Source organism: Zootoca vivipara, chromosome 2, assembly GCF_963506605.1.
Source record: "Zootoca vivipara chromosome 2, rZooViv1.1, whole genome shotgun sequence".
NCBI classification, from domain to species: domain Eukaryota; kingdom Metazoa; phylum Chordata; class Lepidosauria; order Squamata; family Lacertidae; genus Zootoca; species Zootoca vivipara.
In genome coordinates, this window is record NC_083277.1 from 110446474 (window position 1) to 110467568 (window position 21095).

General features: G+C 39.9%; 1 protein-coding gene across 1 annotated transcript in view; it reads left to right on the plus strand.

Moving 5' to 3' along the window:
• Positions 1-798: 798 nt before the first annotated feature.
• The window catches only part of RACGAP1 (Rac GTPase activating protein 1), a 36745-nt gene continuing 16448 nt past the window's right edge, over positions 799-21095 (plus strand). The window contains exons 1-3 of the mRNA XM_035103781.2: positions 799-865; positions 19426-19525; positions 20661-20863. Coding sequence (XP_034959672.2) covers positions 19441-19525; positions 20661-20863 — 288 coding nt within the window. The 5' untranslated portion in view covers positions 799-865; positions 19426-19440. The remainder of the gene's footprint in view (positions 866-19425; positions 19526-20660; positions 20864-21095) is intronic.

Consider the following 21095-nt stretch of genomic DNA (forward strand, 5'->3'; position numbering starts at 1 on the left):
ACTGCTTTTTTCCTTAAAAAATATTTAGGGATACTCTCATTTCCCTACTCATATTGAAATACTGCCCCTCAATGAGGCGGTTAGATTAACAAAATGTTTAGGGGTATCTGCATCCCCCCAGAAAAAGCACTGTGTATATATAGTTAATCCACCACCCCCCCCAGTTATTAAATGCACACAAGTCCAAGCTGGGAAACCCTATTTTTCTTTTAATTTAGAAGGAGTGGGGATAAAATTGGTTGTCGTCTCTGCCCTCCTCTAATATAAAAGAGAAAACTCAGCCTCTTCAGTAATGAGGAATTTAGAAAATGTCCACTAGAAGCAAATATAAAAGCAGTGCTATGCAAACCACAACAAAGGGATTCCTTGTCGCTTGCCTTTAATGTTAACCTCCTACCCTTTTCCCGCCTCATGGGCCTGATTTGTCCTGCATGAATGGAATAGGAACTACAGAAGGTGGGAATTGGCCTGAGGTGAGACGGCTATCACAAGAACACCGCCTACCTAATTGGGCCGTGTGGGCGCTTAATAGAGGTGAGCGGGGCGGGGCCGGGAGAAAAACAGCCCTTGCCCTTGAGAAAAAAGGCGCCGCGAGCGTCCCGCTCCAGACGGATAGGCCGAACGCACGGCGCGTCAGGGAGCGGACGCGGTGTCGTCACGCTCAGCTTCACGATGCCAGTACGGCGCAGCCAATCGGGATCGGGAGGGGCGTCAGGCTGGCGGGATTCAAACTGGGAGGCGGTTGCGAACGGTCGCGCGAAGCCGTTGGGTGCCTGGAGAGCGCCTGTCTCTGCGGGCTGAGGGAACAACGCGCGCCGGTTTCGCGAGGGCAGAAGGGCATTTCCTCTCACGCGGACGCCGGCAGGTAACGGGGGTGGGTGGATAGGGGTATCTCTGGTACCAGGCCGTCGGGGCTCTTAGGGGACGCATGGCGTGGAGCGAATATCTTGACAGAAAAGTAGTGAAGTGGCTGGAAAGAGCAGAGCGTGCGTCCTGTAAATAATTGCAATAGCATTATTATTAGTGCAATATTGTCACCATCTACTACTACTGCTACTATTATTATTATTAAATATGTGTAGTTACGAAGATAACTAGCTATCGTGGGGCGAGAAAATGTGGAAGTTTCCAAATTTCTCGCTTCAAGTGAACTTCCGTCATATATTTTACTTATTCTTATATTTTATTTATTCCCCATGAAACCTTCCCGCCGTAGAAAGTATTGAAAAAGGCTGGGGTTTTTTGGGGTGGGTGGGAATGGATTTCCCACCCACCCTTTCTCAGCCCCATTCGCTTCTGAGAAATGATGATGGGAGGCGAGGCTTGAGATTGGTGATTTCTAAAGCGCCTGAAAGCTTGTGCATCTTGATCTAAATCCCCAAAATGTATTTTATATAGTTAAGTTTTTACCTTTCTCTTCTGTACCTTTTATTTCATTGCTATGGCTGGTGGCTGATGCAAATAAAGTTTATTCTGATTCTTGCGCTTCATTTTCTGACCATTCTGGTTTGCTTCGCAAGGATGTTGCCCTAATATGGATTTTGGAATTCTTCTTAATGGGCTGACACCACTATTGGTACCTTTATTTTTTCCTCATAGAAATGACAGAAGTGTCAAATAGTAAGGTTTTTCTTTTATTTATACAGTGCTGTTCAGGTGCATGGTGTTTTATACTCTGCAATGGGCTTCCCTGCCTTGAGGAACTTAAGGTCTAGACTAGTTTTACACAAGGAGGCAACAAGAAGTGTCAGGCCTGTTCTCAGTAGGAAATGAGATCTTAAGGACAGTGCTGAAAGTCTTGGGGGGCGGGGAAATGATGGGTTTCGGGGGGAGGAAATTAAAGGAAATGAGGGAATTGGAAACACGAACACCCCTGTGTTATTCATCTTGATTTCCATGATGAAACAAAGGAAAGAAATGTACAAAATAAACATTAATAAGATATTATGGGAGGAATCTGCAGGCGTTGGGAACAGGTAGGGAGAAAGGGTAGAATCCTTTTAGGAAACAGAACACATCCAGTACCTTCAGATTGTGGCAATGGTTGAGCAAACATCACAGGCAGGTATGTTTTAGGACCCGAAGGCAGAAAGATAGGGTGGGCAGGCCACCCATAGGCTTGAAGATATAGATAGACAAGTGAGTATTTGCTGGATACAAGAGTAAACAGGAGGTCAGTGTAAGGAGAGGCATCATGTGAATCTTGAGTAATGAGAGAGGTGGATTTGGTTCCAGAGTGACAGTGGGCATTCAAAGAGGAGATTGTTATAGCCACAGCTGGAAGTGCATGAATTAAAGTTTTTTGCTGACGGTGGAGGGCCAGATTTTTGCAAATCTCTGCTGAGGGCAGAGAACAAAATTTCTGGTGGACCCCAATGGAGTAGAGGAAAGCTGAGGAAGAACTTCCCTCTGTGAAAAGGTTGAGTGAGCAATAAGGTCAGGACAGAGTTGCAAGAACCAAGAGCATAAAGGTTATCAAGAAAGATCAACTATATAAAATGTAGCAGTGCACTCCAGGACAAAAAGAAGTACTGTTGAGGTCTTTTTATTTGGCAGCAGAATAATCACTGGCCATTTTGGTGAGGGCAGAAGTCAGATTGTATGTGTGTGTTAAGATAAGAGTAGGAAGGTTGAGTAAGGAATAAGTGGGGCGCTTCAGGAGTTCTGAGGAAAGCACAGAAGAAAAACCAGCCACTGGGTCAAGGGATTCTTTACTACAAGATGTACTAATGGCTGCCAGGTTGGATGACTTTAAAATACAATTAGATAAATTCATGAAGCATAAGGCTGTCTGTCAGTGGCTACTAGCTACACTGGCAATGTTCTTCTTTCACTAATAGAGACATTATGGCTTGGAATACCAATTTCTGCCCTAGCTGGTCCTTTGGCCTGATCCAGCTGAGCTCTTTTTATGTTGGTTGTTTCTTTTTTTCCAGACCAGTGAAAATAGTGGCATGCTTGAATGCAGTACAGAAGGAGCCAGTGGAGAATCATAAGTTGATTAGGTGGTGGAGAGGAGGGATAATGACAAGGCAACGACCAACCAGAAGTTGAAATGGGATAGGATCAAGGCTGGTCAACTTGCCAAATATGGGCTGGAATGCATCTCATTCCTGAATGATAAGAACTTCTCCTTCCCTTCCTCTTTTTGCTAAAGTCCTTCCCCTGAGGACAGCAGTCCTGCTTCCAATTATTCCTTCAATAATCTGATAACACCTGCTTCTTTTCTGTGTCTTAGGAGATTCATTCTTTAAGGCCTTCTCATGCTGCTGTCTGAGCCTCCAGGGTGCAGGAATCCAGGAGTGCGGGTATCATGTTGCCTCCTGTATGATTGTGAAACTTTATAACAGTGGCCACGCTTGGGCTTAAGTATGGTTTATAGCCAATGTTATTAGTTTGTGCATGAACTGCCTGTTGGTGAAAGCAGCTCGAGCAATTTCTCCTTCTCCCCAGTCCAGGAGCAGCAAACCATGAAGTATTGGCTTAACGTTGCATCCAAACAAGCACTTGTGGCTGTTTCTCCCAAACATACCACATTTGGGAACTTAGGTGTGTTCTTTGCTTCCCTGGTGATGGTCCCTGTGAGGTAGGTGGGGCTGAGAGACTTCAGAGAAGTGTGACTAGCCCAAGATCACCCAGCAGCTGCATGTGGAGGAGCGGAGACGCAAACCCGGTTCCCCAGATTAGGAGTCTACCGCTCTTAACCACTACACCACACTGGTTAAGAGATTCTCTCCCTTATTTCTGTAGAGCTCAGATTGTTTGTTTATGACCAAATTCTAATTTAAACTCATTGGTCTATGTGACCTCACTGAGCTGTAGAATTTCTAAATCTGGGCATTCCTGAAGATGCCTGTGACTTAGAAGAGGTTGAAATGGAGTCAGCCACTCAACATATGGGAATTGCCTACAACTAATCCTGTACAAGACTGAGCAGCTAGCTTTGACCCACAGTAAGAAGAACATCTATGATTTGCTGCTTTTTCTTGTGCCTTATCTGTGACCTTTCTGAAAACATGGCATTTACAAAAGCTTTCATGGATTTGCAGAAGAAAGATGTTCTGTTGAGTAACTTTGGCTAACACATATGCATGGTGCCTGTAAAAATGCCTTTCCATTCTCATTTCTCTGCAAAAGTTTTTATCCCTGGTTTTTTCTAAATTTGTGGTATTTAAAATAGGTTTCTTCATTGTATTAATAATTTTAAAAAGGAAATCTAAAGGAAATAAGACTATACTGTATAGGCCCGCAGTGTTCCCTATGTGGATTAAATAGTGACTATAATTGGATTTAAAATGACAGTACTACTTTGCTGCTATCCAGTATGTATTTACTTAGGAGTTAGACCCATATGTTCAGCAAATCTTACTTTTGAATAGACAGTTATATATGATTGTGTTGTTGGTAATAATGGGTAATCTTTTAACCTAAGTATTTGGGGAAGGGGGAAAGAATTGCTTTGTACTTCCCCATGCGGCAAGTGGTAGCCTTTTGCAGAATATTCAGACACTGTATTTTCTGCAGTATCTACTTGTATTAAAACATACAAGTAGATATTGGCAAGTTTTGATTGTTAAAGCAGCTTCCATTTACCCCAAGGCAACAGCTATGGCTCCTTGTCAGCAGGACTTATTGCAAGAAATTTGTCTACATTCCTGCTATTTCCACACCAGCCCTCATCCAAGCTAGTAGCCATCAAATACCACAAATGCTCATTTGAGAAAACCTCTTGTAGTCATCAGCACCCATTTAAATGAATATCTTTAGCTATTGCCTTTACTCTAGGCTTTCATACAACTAATTTCTCACTTGACACAATAATCACATCCCCCCTCCCCCTGTTTGCGTGCTGTAATACTGAAAGCTTCAGCCAGTTGTACAAATGCATTTCTCTCATTGGTCCAGATTTATAGCTGGGAGAGAGAAGGTCATATCTGGATTTTCTTGGTCTGGTGTTTTGAGTAGTTCTTATCAGCATTACATCCACCATAGTCAGACTTACAATGAGTGCAGGGTTACTTCAGCCTGCAGATTTGGAGAGCCGTTAATGGTGGTAATTTTGTCTGGAGTGGCAGAAATGGACGAGGGAAAGGAATAAGGTGATAAAAAGAACAGGCAATTTCGTCCAGGGGAAAAAAATGTGACACGGGCATAGAGATTGCCAGCCTTTTTGGCCCATGATCACATACTCATACTAGTTGTTTCTTTTTGTCCCTCTCCCAGATCAATCTCTTCTATCTTGGAAAGACCAAATAAAGGGAGTGAAACAGAAAGCACCCACACATACTCTTTTCCAAAGGACCTGGGTAAAAGTCAGATTCAGCAGAATTAAAATAAATATGCTTGAATTTGCATCATGTGAAGTGTAGTTTGTTAAGGGTGCTCAGAATTGTAGCTCTGAGAGGGGTAAACTACAGTTTCTGGGTTTCTATGGGGGAATATGTATGCTTTAAGTGTGTGGTATGGACATGCCAGTGTTAGAAACGGATAGAAGCTAGGAGACAAGTGGCTTCTGGGACCTGAATTGTGGGTGCCAAAACACAAGGTCTAGTTGCCACGGCGGGGGGGGGGGTCAGCAACACTTTTTATTTATTATTTTGAAAAGCAAGAACTAATACACAATTCACATGACACATTGTTAATATCGCATTGTTAACAGAAATTGTTAATACCGTACATGTTTAGTTTGGTGTTTATAATAAAAATATTGGTACCAAACTTCATTTTTCAAAACACTACTCCAGAGCTTTCCAAACTTTTCATGTTGGTGACACACTTTTTAGACATGCATCATTTTGTGACACAGTGATTCAGTTTTACTAGCAAATCAGAGACGAAACTAACCCCTTTCCGGCCCCCGGGGAGGGGAGCGTAGGGAGCATTTGCGCGATACGCCTACACGCTGCAGCCGACACACTAACGTATCGCAACACACAGTTTGGAAAGCTCTGCTCTACTCTTTATTGTTAAACTCCTTAACATATATACTTCAAGGCTTCTAAGCACATACATTTCCGTAATCCTTGAGTGTCAACCAGGTGCAAAAAATGGCACCCAGACCTCTTGAGGTGCTTGCAAATGGAGAATCTTTAGGCACAAAATGTGCCTGGAGCCGTGCTAATTTTGAACCCTGGGATGTGCCCTCTCTGCTCTGATTCCTGCGATATCCCCCTTCAGTCTAGCTGGTCAATCCATATTCATCCTTCCAGTCTCCCAAATCACACCCCTTTCTCTTCTTCCTTCTTAGTCGCTCAGTTTTCTGTTCAGCTACTTAGCTGCTAAGCTGAGTCTCAAAAGCACAAAGAGCTGAAACAAAGTGAGAAGGAATGCTGCTTCTCCAACTTGCACCAGTTCTTTGTACTTTTCAAGGGTTGGGGTGGGGGGAAGGTGGCCACCTTTCCACCTCTTGCTGAAAGGTGCAGCAAGCAAGGTTGGAATTACTCGGGTTTTGCCCTCAAGGTGACACCAGAATTAAGTTATCTCGAGACACCTTAAAACCCCCATCTAATCCTTGGGCAGATATTACAATTTATTTCCTAATGGTAAGGTATATAGAACGGTAATGTATAGGCATCACCTAAGTCTGAGAGTTTTTCTTATTGCAGAGCACTAGCTATGTGTTAAGTGATTAGAGACTTGGAAGCATTCATCTATAATGGAAAAAAAATAATTGTGGCATTTTGTTTGAGTGGGGCAGAGAGGCAACATTCTTTCAAAAACCTGTTCTTCCTGCAGAGATGAAGACAGGGCTGTTTCTACTTTCCATTTTGTGCTTTCCATAATTTATATTTCAGCTGCTGTCATAAATGGCTAAGATACCAATATTTAGACTCTTGATAAAATAGTTGGCATTCCTGCATGCAGCCTACTAGAGAGGCTAGCCTTTCCTGATGGTTCAAGAGGCTAAAGTGGAATCTGTTACATGTGATTTTGAATAACAGACTTAAAAGGTAAAGGGGCCCCTGACCATCAGGTCCAGTCGTGTCCGACTCTGGGGTTGCGGCGCTCATCTCGCTCTATAGGCCGAGGAAGCCAGCGTTTGTCCGCAGACAGCTTCCGGGTCATGTGGCCAGCATGACAAAGCCGCTTCTGGCAAACAAGAGCAGCACACAGAAACGCCGTTTACCCTCCTGCTGTAGCGGTACTTATTTATCTACTTGCACTTTGACATGCTTTCAAACTGCTAGGTTGGCAGGAGCAGGGACCAAGCAACTGGAGCTCACCCCGTCGCAGGGATTCGAACTGCCGACCTTCTGTTAGGCAAGCCCTAGGCTCTGTGGTTTAACCCACAGCGCCAGCTGTGTCCCTAACTTATTAAACCTCACAATAATTTCATAATTATCTGTCTATGTATTTCTAATAGTACAGTGGGACCTCAACTTACAAATTTAATCCGTTCCGAATGCACACTCGTAGGTCGAAACTTCGTAAGTCGAGTTTCCCATAGGAAAAGCGGTTTCCCATAGGAATGCATTGGAAACGGAAAAAATCGCAAGTCGGGAAAACCGCATCTAAAAATTCGTAAGTCGAGGAAACCGCATCTAGCCATGAACGGGTTTTCCGTTCGGATGTTGAAAAAATCGTAAGCGCACGGCCACCTTTTCTCTTCATAAGTCGAAAACATCGGATGTCAAGTACTTCGTAAATTGAGGTCCTACTGTATAACCAACTCAGTAATTTCTGATATAACTGTAAAAATTTATTATTCCAAAATGAAACCTTCCTCCGGTTGTGAATATTAAGAGGATGCCAGCAAGGTTGAACCTTTCTGTAAAAAAGGATTAAAATAAAGTCCTATTGACTAGTGATTAAAATTGTGATTTAAATCGATTTGATTTAAATCAAATCCACCCTGGACATACATGTCAGATCACAGTTTACTGTTACAAAAAACGAGCCTAGTATCCCTCTGGGTTTACATGTTCTCTCTCTGACAGAGCCACAAGAAATGCCAAAGCTTCCATTATTTATTAACCACATCTTGCTGCATCACCCAAACCTAGACAAACTACTTAATCTTAACTAGGGTTTGTTGAAACAAGCCAATTTCAAATAATAATAATAATAATAATAATAATAATTTATTATTTATACCCCGCCCATCTGGCTGGGTTTCCCTAGCCACTGGGCGGCTTGCAACAGAAAAATGAACTTCAAACTACTCTACTACTTAACACATTACATTACCTTCTCTGCATGATGCTCAGAATCAAAGGCCAAACCTAACCGAAGAGCTTCTGTTTCAACCTAATACTGTAAAAGTAAAACAACTTCAAGTTACAAACTTGGGATATTTAACACTAGCAGCTGGAATCTTGCACTGCTTGGAGATTGGGGTGATGTGCAACAGTATAATACTACAGGTTCATGTATCACTTATTTCTCAATGTAGCTGCAGCTGCAGCAACATGAAGTATTTTAGCACATATGATCCAGCCCCCAGAAGCTTTCAACTGTTAAAATGGGAAAAGGTTTGAGTCTGTTAGGGACCCAGGTGGCGCTGTGGGTTAAACCAGAGTGTAGAGCTTGCTGATCAGAAGGTCGGTGGTTCGAATCCCTACAACGGGGTGAGCTCCTGTTGCTCGTTCCCAGCTCCTGCCCACCTAGCAGTTCAAAAGCACATCAAGTGCAAGTAGATAAATAGGTACTGCTCCGGTGGGAAGGTAAACGGCGTTTCTGTGTGCTGCTCTTGTTTGCCAGAAGCGGCTTTGTCATGCTGGCCACATGACCTGGAAGCTGTACGCCGGCTCCCTCGGCCAATAATGCGAGATGAGCGCCGCAACCCCAGATTCGATCACGACTGGACCTAATGGTCAGGGGTCCTTTTACCTTTTAATAAGTTAACTGTTTATATTTGGACAACTTTTCTGCTGTACTTTATTGGAAGGAGAAAAATAACCATTTCCTTAATAACAATTTAAACAATTTATTTCACTAAAACAATAACATTATACCATATGGATCCAGGTTTGTTAACTGATGTGGTTAAACAATTTTTTAAATAAAATAAAACACCTTAGACTGAGTTTTAGCACACATGAAAAACTTAAAACAAATCGTTATTTCCTGATGAATAGCCTTTGAACTAGAATGTAACTTAAATAGAAAATTATCTTTAGAAAGATTTCCCCCCCCAAAAGCATTTTATTTTAAAAATCCGATTTAATTTTTTTAAAAAAATCTGATTTTTTAAATATATATGTATACGGTCTATTTTAATCATTGGTTTTTATCCATCCTGAACATGTCTGAACCTAGCACAGTGACTGACCCAAGTTCATCTAGTTAGCTTCATAGCTAACTATCTCCTCAGTTCTTATCTAATACCCACTGCACTGGCTTATTTATTGAACTCTGGAGCTGTCAGAAATCACAACTTGTTCTGCAGTCTAACAGTCTACAGCAGGGGTGGCCAACTCCCAAGACACTGCCATCTACCTCATAGAGTTAAAAACTGGCATTGTTTTACCCCCTTTTTTGAGTTCAGGTCAAAGTTGTTTTTTGGGGGGTGCAGGCCAACACTGTTGAACTTTTTTTAGGGGAGCCAAAGTTGTTGAGGTTGTTTGTGGGGAGCCAGTGATTTACCACATACATCAAGTGATCTACCTGTTGGACGTGCCTGGTCTACGGTATATACAGTGGTACCTCGGCTTACAAACTTAATCCGTTCCAGAAGTCCATTCTTAAATCAAAACCGTTCTTAAACCGAGATGTGCTTTCCCTAATGAGGCCTCCCACCGTTCTTAGACCAAGTTAAAAGTTCACAAACCGGCACAGTACTTCCGGTTTTGTGGAGTTCGTAAACCGAATAATTCTTAAACCAGACTGTTCTTAAACCGAGGTACCACTGTACTGTGAAGTCAATGGTTTTCTTCTTTTAAGCAGTGTTAGAAATTAGCCTGGTGTGTTTTGCTACTGGCATAGGTCCAATTGTGCATTTCTTCTTCTTGCATACAGGGACAAGTGAGTTGTTGTAAGAGCAAGCTGCAGTCAAGCAGCGTAGTTAGATCATAGAATTGTAGCATTGGATCCGACCGTCAGGGGTCATCTAATCTGACCCTCTGGTGAATAGACATTTTGTTGAGGCGAATGTAACCTACTGTAGATTTAAGGTGCCATCTGGCACCCAGCTTATATGTCTGACTTTTAAACTCTGCTTTTAAGAGTATTGCTGGAAGCATGTGGGGAGTGAAGATGTGGGGGCAGGGGCATGGCCAGAAATTTCTATAGAAACCTCATTCCATTCAGCCTTTTAGAACATCTGAAATCTTGCAAGCTGAACAGCTACTGTAGCATGCTTGCTCGGTCAGTATGCTTTTTGTAATTTGCACTTAAAACCTTTTTCTGTGGCCTTCTTGCTGTGAAGGTGGTGTTTTGTCTGCAGCAGATGCCAGCAGTATGGTACAATGCATGTGTTGGCCTCTACTTGGTGATAATTTATTAGCCATAGTTCCCATACACATTTCCAGCAGCTACATGGATTGAAGAAGCAATTTCCGCACTGCTGAACTAGCAATTTCTCCTTTAATCACTGCTATGATGTCACAGGCTCTGCTGCTTGAAAAATGAGCTGACCATGTCATGGATTTTAAAAGCAACTTAAAACAGGAACAGTAGCTTACAAAAAAAAATTTTTTTTAACCCCGAGCCTGTCCAGAGTTCTCCCCAAAATACACCTTTTATATTGCTTGTTAAACATTGCACTAATTTTAGGCTTCACTTGAAACATTTCTAATCCTCTAGATTGTTCTGACAGAAAAATCATGATTTGTATTCCAGCCCATTGTGAATTTCAAAGCATCCAGTTTAAATTATTGATTTAAGTCAAATTTTCCATTTTGCAATTCATATATTTTCTGAAGAAGCATTCTTGCTAACTAGTTGTTTGGACAGTGAAAACATTGCTCTTCAGCTAAGCAGTCATTTAATACTAGCTAGGAATATACTTGGGAAAATATGGAAATGCAGCAAAAATGCATTTTGCATATAGACTTAACTGCTTTCACAATTATCCCATTTCTCTTAGCAGTAGATTTCTGTTTGGCTCCCTCTGGACTGATGCCAACCAGCTATTTAAAGATTAAGGCCAGGATCCAAAGACTCATGAAAATTGTTCCATGAGCCTGAGGAGGTTAGGATGTCTTAAAAGTAAGGGGGGGATTTCTTGGGAGTCAGCTGTTCAAAATGGGGGCGGGGGACAAACCATAGGCAGTATAAACTCAATGTGTGAGCAAAAGCAAGTCTTTAGATCCTGGTCTTAATGCCTAGAATGTTCCAAAAGCAAGGAATGATCATGAGTGGAAAAGGACATAGATTTGTAAAAGTAATAAATGTTTGTAGCTTTCCATAAGATTAACACACATAATTTGTTGTCATCCTTAAAATGCTTAATTTACCATATTTTTCCTTGTATAACATGCCCCCGTGTATAAGACACCTCCTATTTTTGGGGACTCAAAATTAAGAAAATTGGGAGATTGCCCCCATGTATAAGACTACCCCCCTTTTTAACATTATTTTTTTAGTCTTATACACGGAAAAGTACGGTAATTTCGGATATTATCTCCAATATTAAATTAAAGGCTATTTTATGTGACTCTTGGAATGTTGTGAATTTAGTTATAAGATATTAGGTTGGGGTTCCGCTGGTGTAATGGGACTTTCATCTCTTCACCCTGCAAGCTCCCCCAACTCTGCTCCAGGGGGTACCTCAACCCCCTGGAGCTGATTGTGAAATTCCTTGCATGCATGGAAGCCTGTACAGTGGACCCTTGGGTTACGTTACCTTTGGGTAGCGTAACCTTCAGGTTGCAAACGTGGCAAACCCGGAAGTGTATACTTCCGGGTTTCGCCGCATGCGCAGAAGTGCTTTGAGCACCGCACACATGCTCAGAAGCGGCGCCTCTTCTTATGAAATTTTTGGGGTGCGCATGGACCCCCGGAATGAATTAAATTCGTATCCGGTGAGTCACTAGTGCCAGCAGAGCTGCAGTGCTGGATATGGCCCATTGAAAGTTAGGCTTCGTTAAATGTTTGTATTTGTGTTTCACTTTAAACCAGTGATACTTAATTTTTAAAAACTGCTCCCAAACCTGCGTTCTCTTCCTTCAGCTCCTTCCTCTATTTTTACATTGTAAGTATTTATTTATTGAATAATACAATCAGAAGAAAACAATCATAGTGTTACAATTTTTACAAAATAAAGTCATAATCAATACAAAATAAAGGAGTACCAATTTTACAGTTTCTTGTCTCTTTTTCACTTTTGTTTTAATCCTAATTCTTATATCAAGTTTGGCCAAAAGATTACTCTCTCTCTTGGTGCTTCCACCAGCACAAAGTTTCCATAACATGCCTTATTCTTCCTATAATTTATTAATTCAAATTCGTACCTTTGACTTCCCGTCGCTATCCGCTGTGTGTCTCAATTGGTTTCTCTATGTACATTCCCTTCTCCTCAATTTCCTATTAATTCTTTTGTACATATTAACGCTAATCATACCCTTTCGTCTGAGTTATTGATGAATACCAATCATTCTATGGCTGCCATAAAGATTTCGTCATTTCTATAATTGTCTTGTAGATATTTTCTAAATTTTTCCCATTTTTCCATAAATTTTTGTTTCGAAATCCCCCTTAATTTATCTGTTAATTGGGCCATATCAAGAAATTCTAGTAGTTTCGTTCGCCATTCTTCAACTGAGGGGGTTTTATCCCCTTTCCAGTTAGCTGCTATCAGCAGGCGCCCTGCCGCTGTTGCGTATAGAAAAATTTCTCTATATTTTACTGGGATGTCCTTTGCCAATATACCTAGGAGGAATGCCTCAGGTCTTTTAACAAAATTAAGTTTCAATATTTTTTTCAATTCCTCATAAATTTTGTTCCATAATTCTTTTACTTTACAACAACCCCACCACATATGCATTAGATCTCCTCTCGTATCCCCACATTTCCAACAAACATCCGACATTTTAGGGTACATTTTTGATAATTTAGATGGTGTGATATACCACCGGTACATCATTTTGTACATATTTTCTTTTATTGCAGATGACACCGTAAACTTCATATTATGGTTCCACAAGTTCTCCCAATCTTTCATCATTATTGTGTGGCCCAGATCTTGTGCCCATTTAATCATAACGTGTTTTACTGCTTCTTCTTGGACTTCCCATTCGAGAAGTAGCTGGTACATTTTGGAAATGATTTTGGTATTATTATTCAAGAGGTCTCTTTCCATTTTAGATTGTTCCGTATTAAATCCCTTCTTTTTATCCTCTTTAAAAGTTTCTCTTAATTGATGGTAATCTAACCAGCTTACTAATTCATGTTTTGTTTCTTCATAACTCTTCATTTCAATCTGTTCATCATTCCACCTCAGCAGTGATCGATAGGTTACCCATCTTTCTTTAGTGATTTTCCTCCTTACAGCTTTGGCCTCGACTGGTGATATCCAAAGTGGGGTTTTTGGCTCTAGTAAGTTTTTATACTTCTCCCACACTTTGTATAGGGAACCACGTATTATATGATTGGAGAAAGCCCTGTGTGATTTAATTTTGTCGTAATACAGATAGGCGTGCCATCCGAATCTTAAATTAAATCCTTCTAGGTCTAATAATTTAGGGTTCTGAAGCACAAACCACTCCTTTAACCACATTAGACACGCTGCTTCATAGTATAACTTCAAGTCGGGGAGTCCAAAGCCTCCCCTTTCTTTGGTATCGATAAGCAGCTTGTGTTTAATTCTCGGCCGTGTGCCTTGCCAGATGAATTTAGAAATTTCATTTTGCCAGTCCTTAATACACCCGGTGTTGCGAATAATGGGGATGTTTTGAAAAAGGAACATGAGCTTCGGCAATACGCTCATTTTAATTACTGAAATTCTCCCCAGGAAAGATAATTTTAATTTACTCCAGATCGCCAAATTTCTTTTAATTTCTTCCCATGTTTTTGTATAGTTGTCCTGATATAAATTTATGTTTTTAGCGGTTAACCAAATTCCTAAATACTTAATTTTTGGAAAAAAATTTAATTGGGTTATTCTTTCAATTTCTAATTTTTCTTCAATAGATAAATTCTTGGCCAGCATTTTGGTTTTTGCACTATTTAATTTAAATCCCGCCACCTTTCCGAATTCGTTTATAATTTCCAAAATCTTGATTGTACTTTCTTTCGGATTTTCCGTCGTAATCATTAAATCATCGGCAAAGGCCCGTAATTTATATGTTCTACTGCCAAGTTTAATTCCTTTTATCTCCTCTTCATTTCTGATTTTACTATTCAATATTTCCATTATCATAATAAAGATTAGGGGAGACAGGGGGCAACCCTGCCTAGTCCCCTTGTTTATTTCGAACTCTTCTGTAATATTGTTATTCTTTTTTTTTAAAAAAATATTTTTATTAATTTTCCAATTAAAACCAATTATATCACATTCAATATTTCAAATTATACACATATATATATCAATCAGACCGAATGTTATGCCAAATCATCTAAAGAATTTTTTATTTGGGTTCCCATGCTTCAAGAAATTGGGAATTCCTCGCAACTGTCCACTGCCGTCTTTTTTCTAAAGTTCAAATCGTCCTTCAAGTTCATAATAATCCAGATCTTCCCCTTACAGTCACAAAGATGTTTTCCACTTTCACGATTGTTTCCCAGCTGCTGATATAAATATCAAACAAAGTCTCACAGATGTTCTTTCTCCTGTGTGAGTTAATCAGTCCAGCCTCCCCATAAATCTTCTTAATGGAGCTCCTGTTGCGTTGAAGCAATTCGAAGTAGCGCCATCTTAAAAAGCTCAAATCACTTTCGCTTTCCTCTCATGGGCATGAAAATTTACGATCATTATAGAATTTACAGCTTTTCCAGGCAGGAGACCCAAACATCAAACCATAGACTCTTGGTAAATTAATGGATCTCCTTGCCCTATAGCTGAACTTAGCTTCAGGTCGCTGCTCCAATTTAAAGTGCGTCACAGCTCATAAATCCTCCGAACGCATTCAGAACTCCTTCCGTCCGACTAGGGGGGGGCTTTTCTCATCGGCAACTCCACATCTTTAAAAAAAATATGCTCAGTAACAACAGTTATAAGGTTCAACTCACACAGTCTTTTGCTTCTCTTTCACTCCAAACAAGCCAGGACATCGCGTCCGGGAAGGTACTTCTGTAATATTGTTATTCAATAATATTCTTGCCTTTTGTTTATTATAAATCGCTTGAATTCCGTTACTGAAAGAATTCCCCAAATCCATTTTCTCCATGATTGCTTTCATAAATTTCCATGAGATTTGGTCGAACGCTTTTTCCGCGTCGACCGCAATTATAATTCCCGGCTTATCTATACATATATCTAAATATTCTATAATATTTATGATGTTCCTGATATTACTTTGCATTAATCGTTTTGGGAGGAAACCCGTCTGGTCCTCATGAATAACCGTTACTAAAATGTTTTTCAGTCTGTCTGCTAAAATCGCGGCAAACAATTTATAATCATTGTTCAGTAACGCAATGGGTCTATAGTTCGATGGTAATGTTGTATCTGCTCCCTGTTTTGGTATAAGGGTTAAGTAACTTTCTCCCCATGTTTCGGGCATTCCCCCCTGCTCTAATATTTTGTTCATGATTTCCTTCAATGGCTCTATAAGGGTTTCTTCCATTTTTTTATAATATATCGCGGGTAATCCATCAGGGCCCGGCGTTTTTCCTGTTTTAGCTTTCTTTATGGCCTGAGAAATTTCAAAAGTGGTGATCCGGGCATTTAACCTTTCGGCTTGTTCCTTAGATATTCTCCCTAAGTTGTTTTGTTCTAAATATTGTTTTATTTCTACATTCGATTCTTTCCCTTCCTTATATAGTTCTTTATAGAAATCAAGGAATATTTTTTCAATTTCTTTAGGGTTAGAAGTATAGATTTCTCCTAACTTCATCTTACTTATAATTTTTCCACTTTGTCTTTGTTTCAGTTGCCAGGCGAGTAATTTGCCTGGCTTATTTGCCTGTTCAAAAATTTTTTGTCTCATCATTTTCAGTTTCCACTGAATTTCTTCATTTAATATCTTCGAATACTGCGTTTGTAATAATTTAATAATTTTTTTAATTTGGTCATTCTCTGGATTTTTATACAATTCTGCCTCGTTCCTACTAATCTCTTCCTGAAGTTTTTGTCTCTTCCTTTCCTTTTCTTTCTTTTGAATTGCGTTTTGTTTAATAAAAAAACCCCTTATCACTGCCTTCCCGGCATCCCAAACCGTTAGGGCAGAGGTCTCCTTGTTTAAATTAATTTGAAAGAATTCTTGAAGGGTCCTTTTAGCTTTAACCACGGTCACATCATCATGTAATAGAGATTCATTTAATCTCCATCTTTTTAGCTTAGGTTGATTTTTCTTTAACCAGATAAGCACCGAACTGTGATCTGATAAAATCCTGGGTTGTATTTCAGCTTCTGCTAGCGCCATTGTTAGTTCTTTAGGGATCCAGATGGCATCGATCCTGCCTGCTGTCTTGTTTGGCTCTGAAAAATATGTATACTCTCTCTCCATCGGATGTTTTGCTCTCCATGCGTCTGTCATGTTCATTATGCCCATGGTTTGAGTAAATACTATCGGTAGTTTAGTTTGTTTAAATCCTTTCCTATTTTTTTTGTATGTTCTATCAATTTCAGGTGTCGTAACCCCATTTAAATCTCCTAACAAAATAATCTTTTCTCCCACGTATTCGATTATCTTTTTCTCCAATTTCTGAAAAAAATCTTTCTGTCTTTTATTGGGTGCGTAAATTCCTACAATAACTATCCTTTCTCCTTGTGTTGAAATTTCTATAATGACAATCCTCCCCCCCCGGATCTCTGAACAATAATTTGGGTTGCAAATAGTCTTTAGCATAAATTACCACACCCTTCTTCTTTTTTGTTTTATCCGCCGAGATAAACTCCTGGCCTAATTTTTTGTTTACTAAGACTCTTGTATGTTTTTCCGTCACATGAGTTTCTTGTAAGCAGATCAGATCAATTTTTTGCTTACTTAACTCATGTTCAATTTTGTTTCTTTTCTTTTTCTCATTTAAGCCGTGTACATTCCAAGTCAGAAATTTGAGATTCATTTTATTTATTTGTTCGGTTTTTTTTATTGTTGTTATTTTTTTCCCCTTTTATTTATTTTATTTTTATTTTCGTCTTTATTGTATCTAAACTAAAAAATACACTATACAAAATACACTTCTAAAAGAAAAGGAAAAGGTCCCGTATGTATATCAATTACCGACAATGAACACCGAGTAACTAACAATTTGTTGATCTTTAAACCACTTTCTAGATTTCTTCTAACTCCTCTGGGTTGTCCGAATCCTCCCCTCCTCCACTTGACCTTCTTACTATTCCCAGTTGCTTCGGGTACTTTCTCCAATATTTAGCCGCGTCATCTGTTTCCACAAATTTCCTCCTTTTACCTTTAAAATAAAAGGAGAAGCCTTCTGGAAACTCCCATCTGTGAGTTATCGCCTTTCCTCTTAGCGCTTCAACATATGGTTTGAATTTCTCTCATTTTTTTAAAAATCTGGTTGGTATGTACTTATGTATGATTATATCATTTTCGTCTATTTTTAGCTTTTTCTTATTTGTTGTTTGTAGGACTTTATCTCTAATATCTAGATTCTTAAATGTTATCAGGCAGTCCCCTGGCCAGTTATTCTCCTTAGCAACATTAGATCTTATTCTGAAGATTCTGTCTATTTGCTGTTCCATTTCCTGTTCGGGAATTTCCAACCATTTAGCTAGTTCTACCGTTACTTTTTGTCCAATTTGCTCGTCAGGCTTCTCCGGTATTGCCCTCAACCTCAGAGTCTTCTCCCTCCTATGCATCTCTATCATAGAGATTGCATCCATTACCGCCTCATAGGTCTCTTTCATTTCAACCATCTCTTTCTTTGCTTTTTCTCCCTCCCTCTTCAATTCTCTGTTGTCATTCTGCAGTTTCCTCACTGACTCCTCTAAATTTATAGTTTTTCCTTTCAGCTCTTGCACTGTTTTCGTGAGTTCTGCATTTTTGCCCCCAAGCTCTTTCACCTTTTCGGTTAGTTCAATTACTATCTTAGCATTCCCATCAATTTTTTCTCCAAAGGAATCCAATTTCTCATTCATATCTTTTTTCATATCTACAAAATCCCTTTTGAGGCTTAAAATTAATTCCTTCACGTCCATATTCATATCCATATCCGCTCCTGAGCCCCTTCTAGCTTGATTATTAACATTTCCCAAAAGGCTAGTGGCAGTGGTAACATTTTTTCCCCCAGCCATTTCTGTTGGGGTTCCTACCGCACCTCACTAATCTTTTAAACAGTGCTTACAATACCTATAGGAGAACAGATTGAAATAAAAAAGGGAAGAGAAAGGAAAGAAGGAGGAAAAAGACTAGAGGGAGTAGGTAATTAACTATACACGTGGTTCGAATCAGTTTAAACAATCTTAACATTTAGAAAGAGGCTTGATTGAAAATTAACTCAAAGGAGTTAACAAGGTTGAACTAACAGTACAGAATAGATGGATGTCTTAGCGTTATTCAGTAAATGCAGTTCAATACCGTTTAGTACGGACAGTTCTTTTCGCCAGTCCCAGGTACATTTTAGAGTCTTAAGTGTTTTTTGCAACTTCCCTAGGGGAACACCCTCCTTCCTCTAAACCAGGCATCCCCAGACTTCGGCCCTCCAGATGTTTTGGACTACAATTCCCATCATCCCTGACCACTGGTCCTCTTAGCTAGGGATCATGGGAGTTGTAGGCCAAAACATCTGGAGGGCCACAGTTTGGGGATGCCTGCTCTAAACCCACATTTTTCTTGATGCCTTTGTCTTGGTTATTCAAATAAATTGTTGAGTACACAGAATGAGGTCTGCTTGTGCAATGGAACACCCTCTCCCCCTATATCTGCTGTAGAGGGTTGCGGGAATCAAAAGAGCAAGTTTAGGGGGCATCCTCAGAGGGAGGCATGTTTCTTTGAATTATACTATTTAGCACAACTTTGAATTATACTATTAATTTCCAACTAACACAATCAACCAGGAACTGGGATGGCTTCTGTAAATCTGGTTCTGTCCCTGGAAAATAGGGATACTCAGAGGGTCTGAACGTATTTGCATCTTTGTGCTTTCCTTATTATCTGTACTACAGTGTAAATACCTTGTGCTCAAGGACCTATTTTGTGCTTATAAAGTTTTGTAAAGCACTTTATTCACTGTGTTAATAAAACAGCACTGCATGGTGTCTCACATTGGGGTTGCAGATGAGAAGGCATGTTGATGTCTTACAGCAAAAGACAGCATCTATAATGTGTTGATTCTTAAATTGCAGACTTAATCTTGCTGGTAAGAATTGCTGTGTCTGGCAGAAGAAAGGGGAATAACGAACCAATTTCTGAATTATTTCAGTTTCTAGGCACAAAGATGGAGACCCCAATGCTGAATTTACGGAATATATTTGACCAACTGATACGCCAAGCAGAAATCTTAAATGAAGGCAATGAATTACGTAAGTTGACATCTTTGTAGATGTTGTGCAAGTGAGGATGCAGAAATCTATAACCTATTCATAGGTTTTTTCCTGCCCTGTTATTCAAGGAGTCTCTTGGATGACTTGGTTGGAGTGAGATTTTTAAAATTTCTTAGAGCAGCCTGTTAATATGTTAAATTGCACTGGAAGCTAGATGATTGGGATAATGCCTTGCTTCTGTAGAAAACTGATCTGCATACCAGCTAGTGGGTTTTGTAGAATTTGGTTTCTAGGCAACTAGGCAGAACATGTGGTTAAAACATTACAGTTCCAGTAGTTACCTTATTTTATCTGTTGCCTTAGGGATGTGATGTTACATTGCCATGTACTATTGCAGGTCTCAAAGAGCCCAAGGGAAGTCTAGTGCTGTGTCACAGAGCAACGACATCCGTAAATAATGGTGGTGGAGGGGGCATTGGTTGGAGGCAGGTTTGTCCAATCTTCTATAGAAGATTGTAGCTTTGCAGGATGGAACATTTATATTCCCTTTAGGGCAGTGCTAAGCAGCTAAAGGAAATTGGCTTTTCCCTTTTAAATCAATATTTGTATAATTATCTAGTTGAATAGAGTTTCTTACCCAGACATCTATAATACCAATCTACATCTACTGAAGCATATTACAGCAGTTATATTTAAATTTTGCTTTTGAACGTCTTTCTGGTGTGCTAATCTGTGACCATAAAATAATCTGTTCTCAAGTTAATTATAGCTGCAGTTCTATCCTTGGGTATGACAACCGTCAGCAAGTTCATATATTTATTTAAGTTGCCTTAGCCATATGTGTATCTTCTAAGACATTATGTCTTCGGTTGTTCTTAACACATTATCTGACTGAGTAGCCCAATATAAATATTTTTATCTTGATAAAGGGGGAAACTGGCTTGATTTGTGATTCTAGCTCTCTTGTGACACCACATTTTGTATGTTTACTCAAAAGGAAGTCTCACTGTGTGTAAGTTGGGAGATCCTGTGCCTACAATCTCTCTGTTCCAAATAATACCAGCACCCCTGTATTGTAAAATAGAAATTATGAGACTTCTGTTGCAGGGATATTTGAGGAAATGCAAGAAAATAGTCCTTTATAAATGAATTCCAATGTGTGTGTCCTTCACAGAGTTTATCCAGCTAGCCAAGAACTTTGAAGAGTTCAGAAGAAAGTGGCAGAAAATGGATCATGAGGTGGCCAGGTACAAAGATCTGCTGATGAAAACAGAAACTGAACGTAGTGCCTTGGATGTGAAGCTGAAACATGCCCGAAATCAAGTGGATGTGGAGATTAAGCGAAGACAGCGAGCTGAAGCCGACTGTGAAAAACTGGTGCATATAACATTTCCTCATTTAGTTTTAATATAGGGTGACAGGCTTAGAGTGCAATCCTATCCAAGTCTACTTAGAATTAAGTCCTATTGAATTCAGCGGGGCTTCCCCCCAGGTGAGCAAGGTTAGGATTGTAACCATGGAACAAAGCATAAAAGGCTTGACTCGGGGTCATCTAGTCCAGCATCCTGTTTTCAATAGTGACTAACTGATTACCTCTGAAAAAACTATC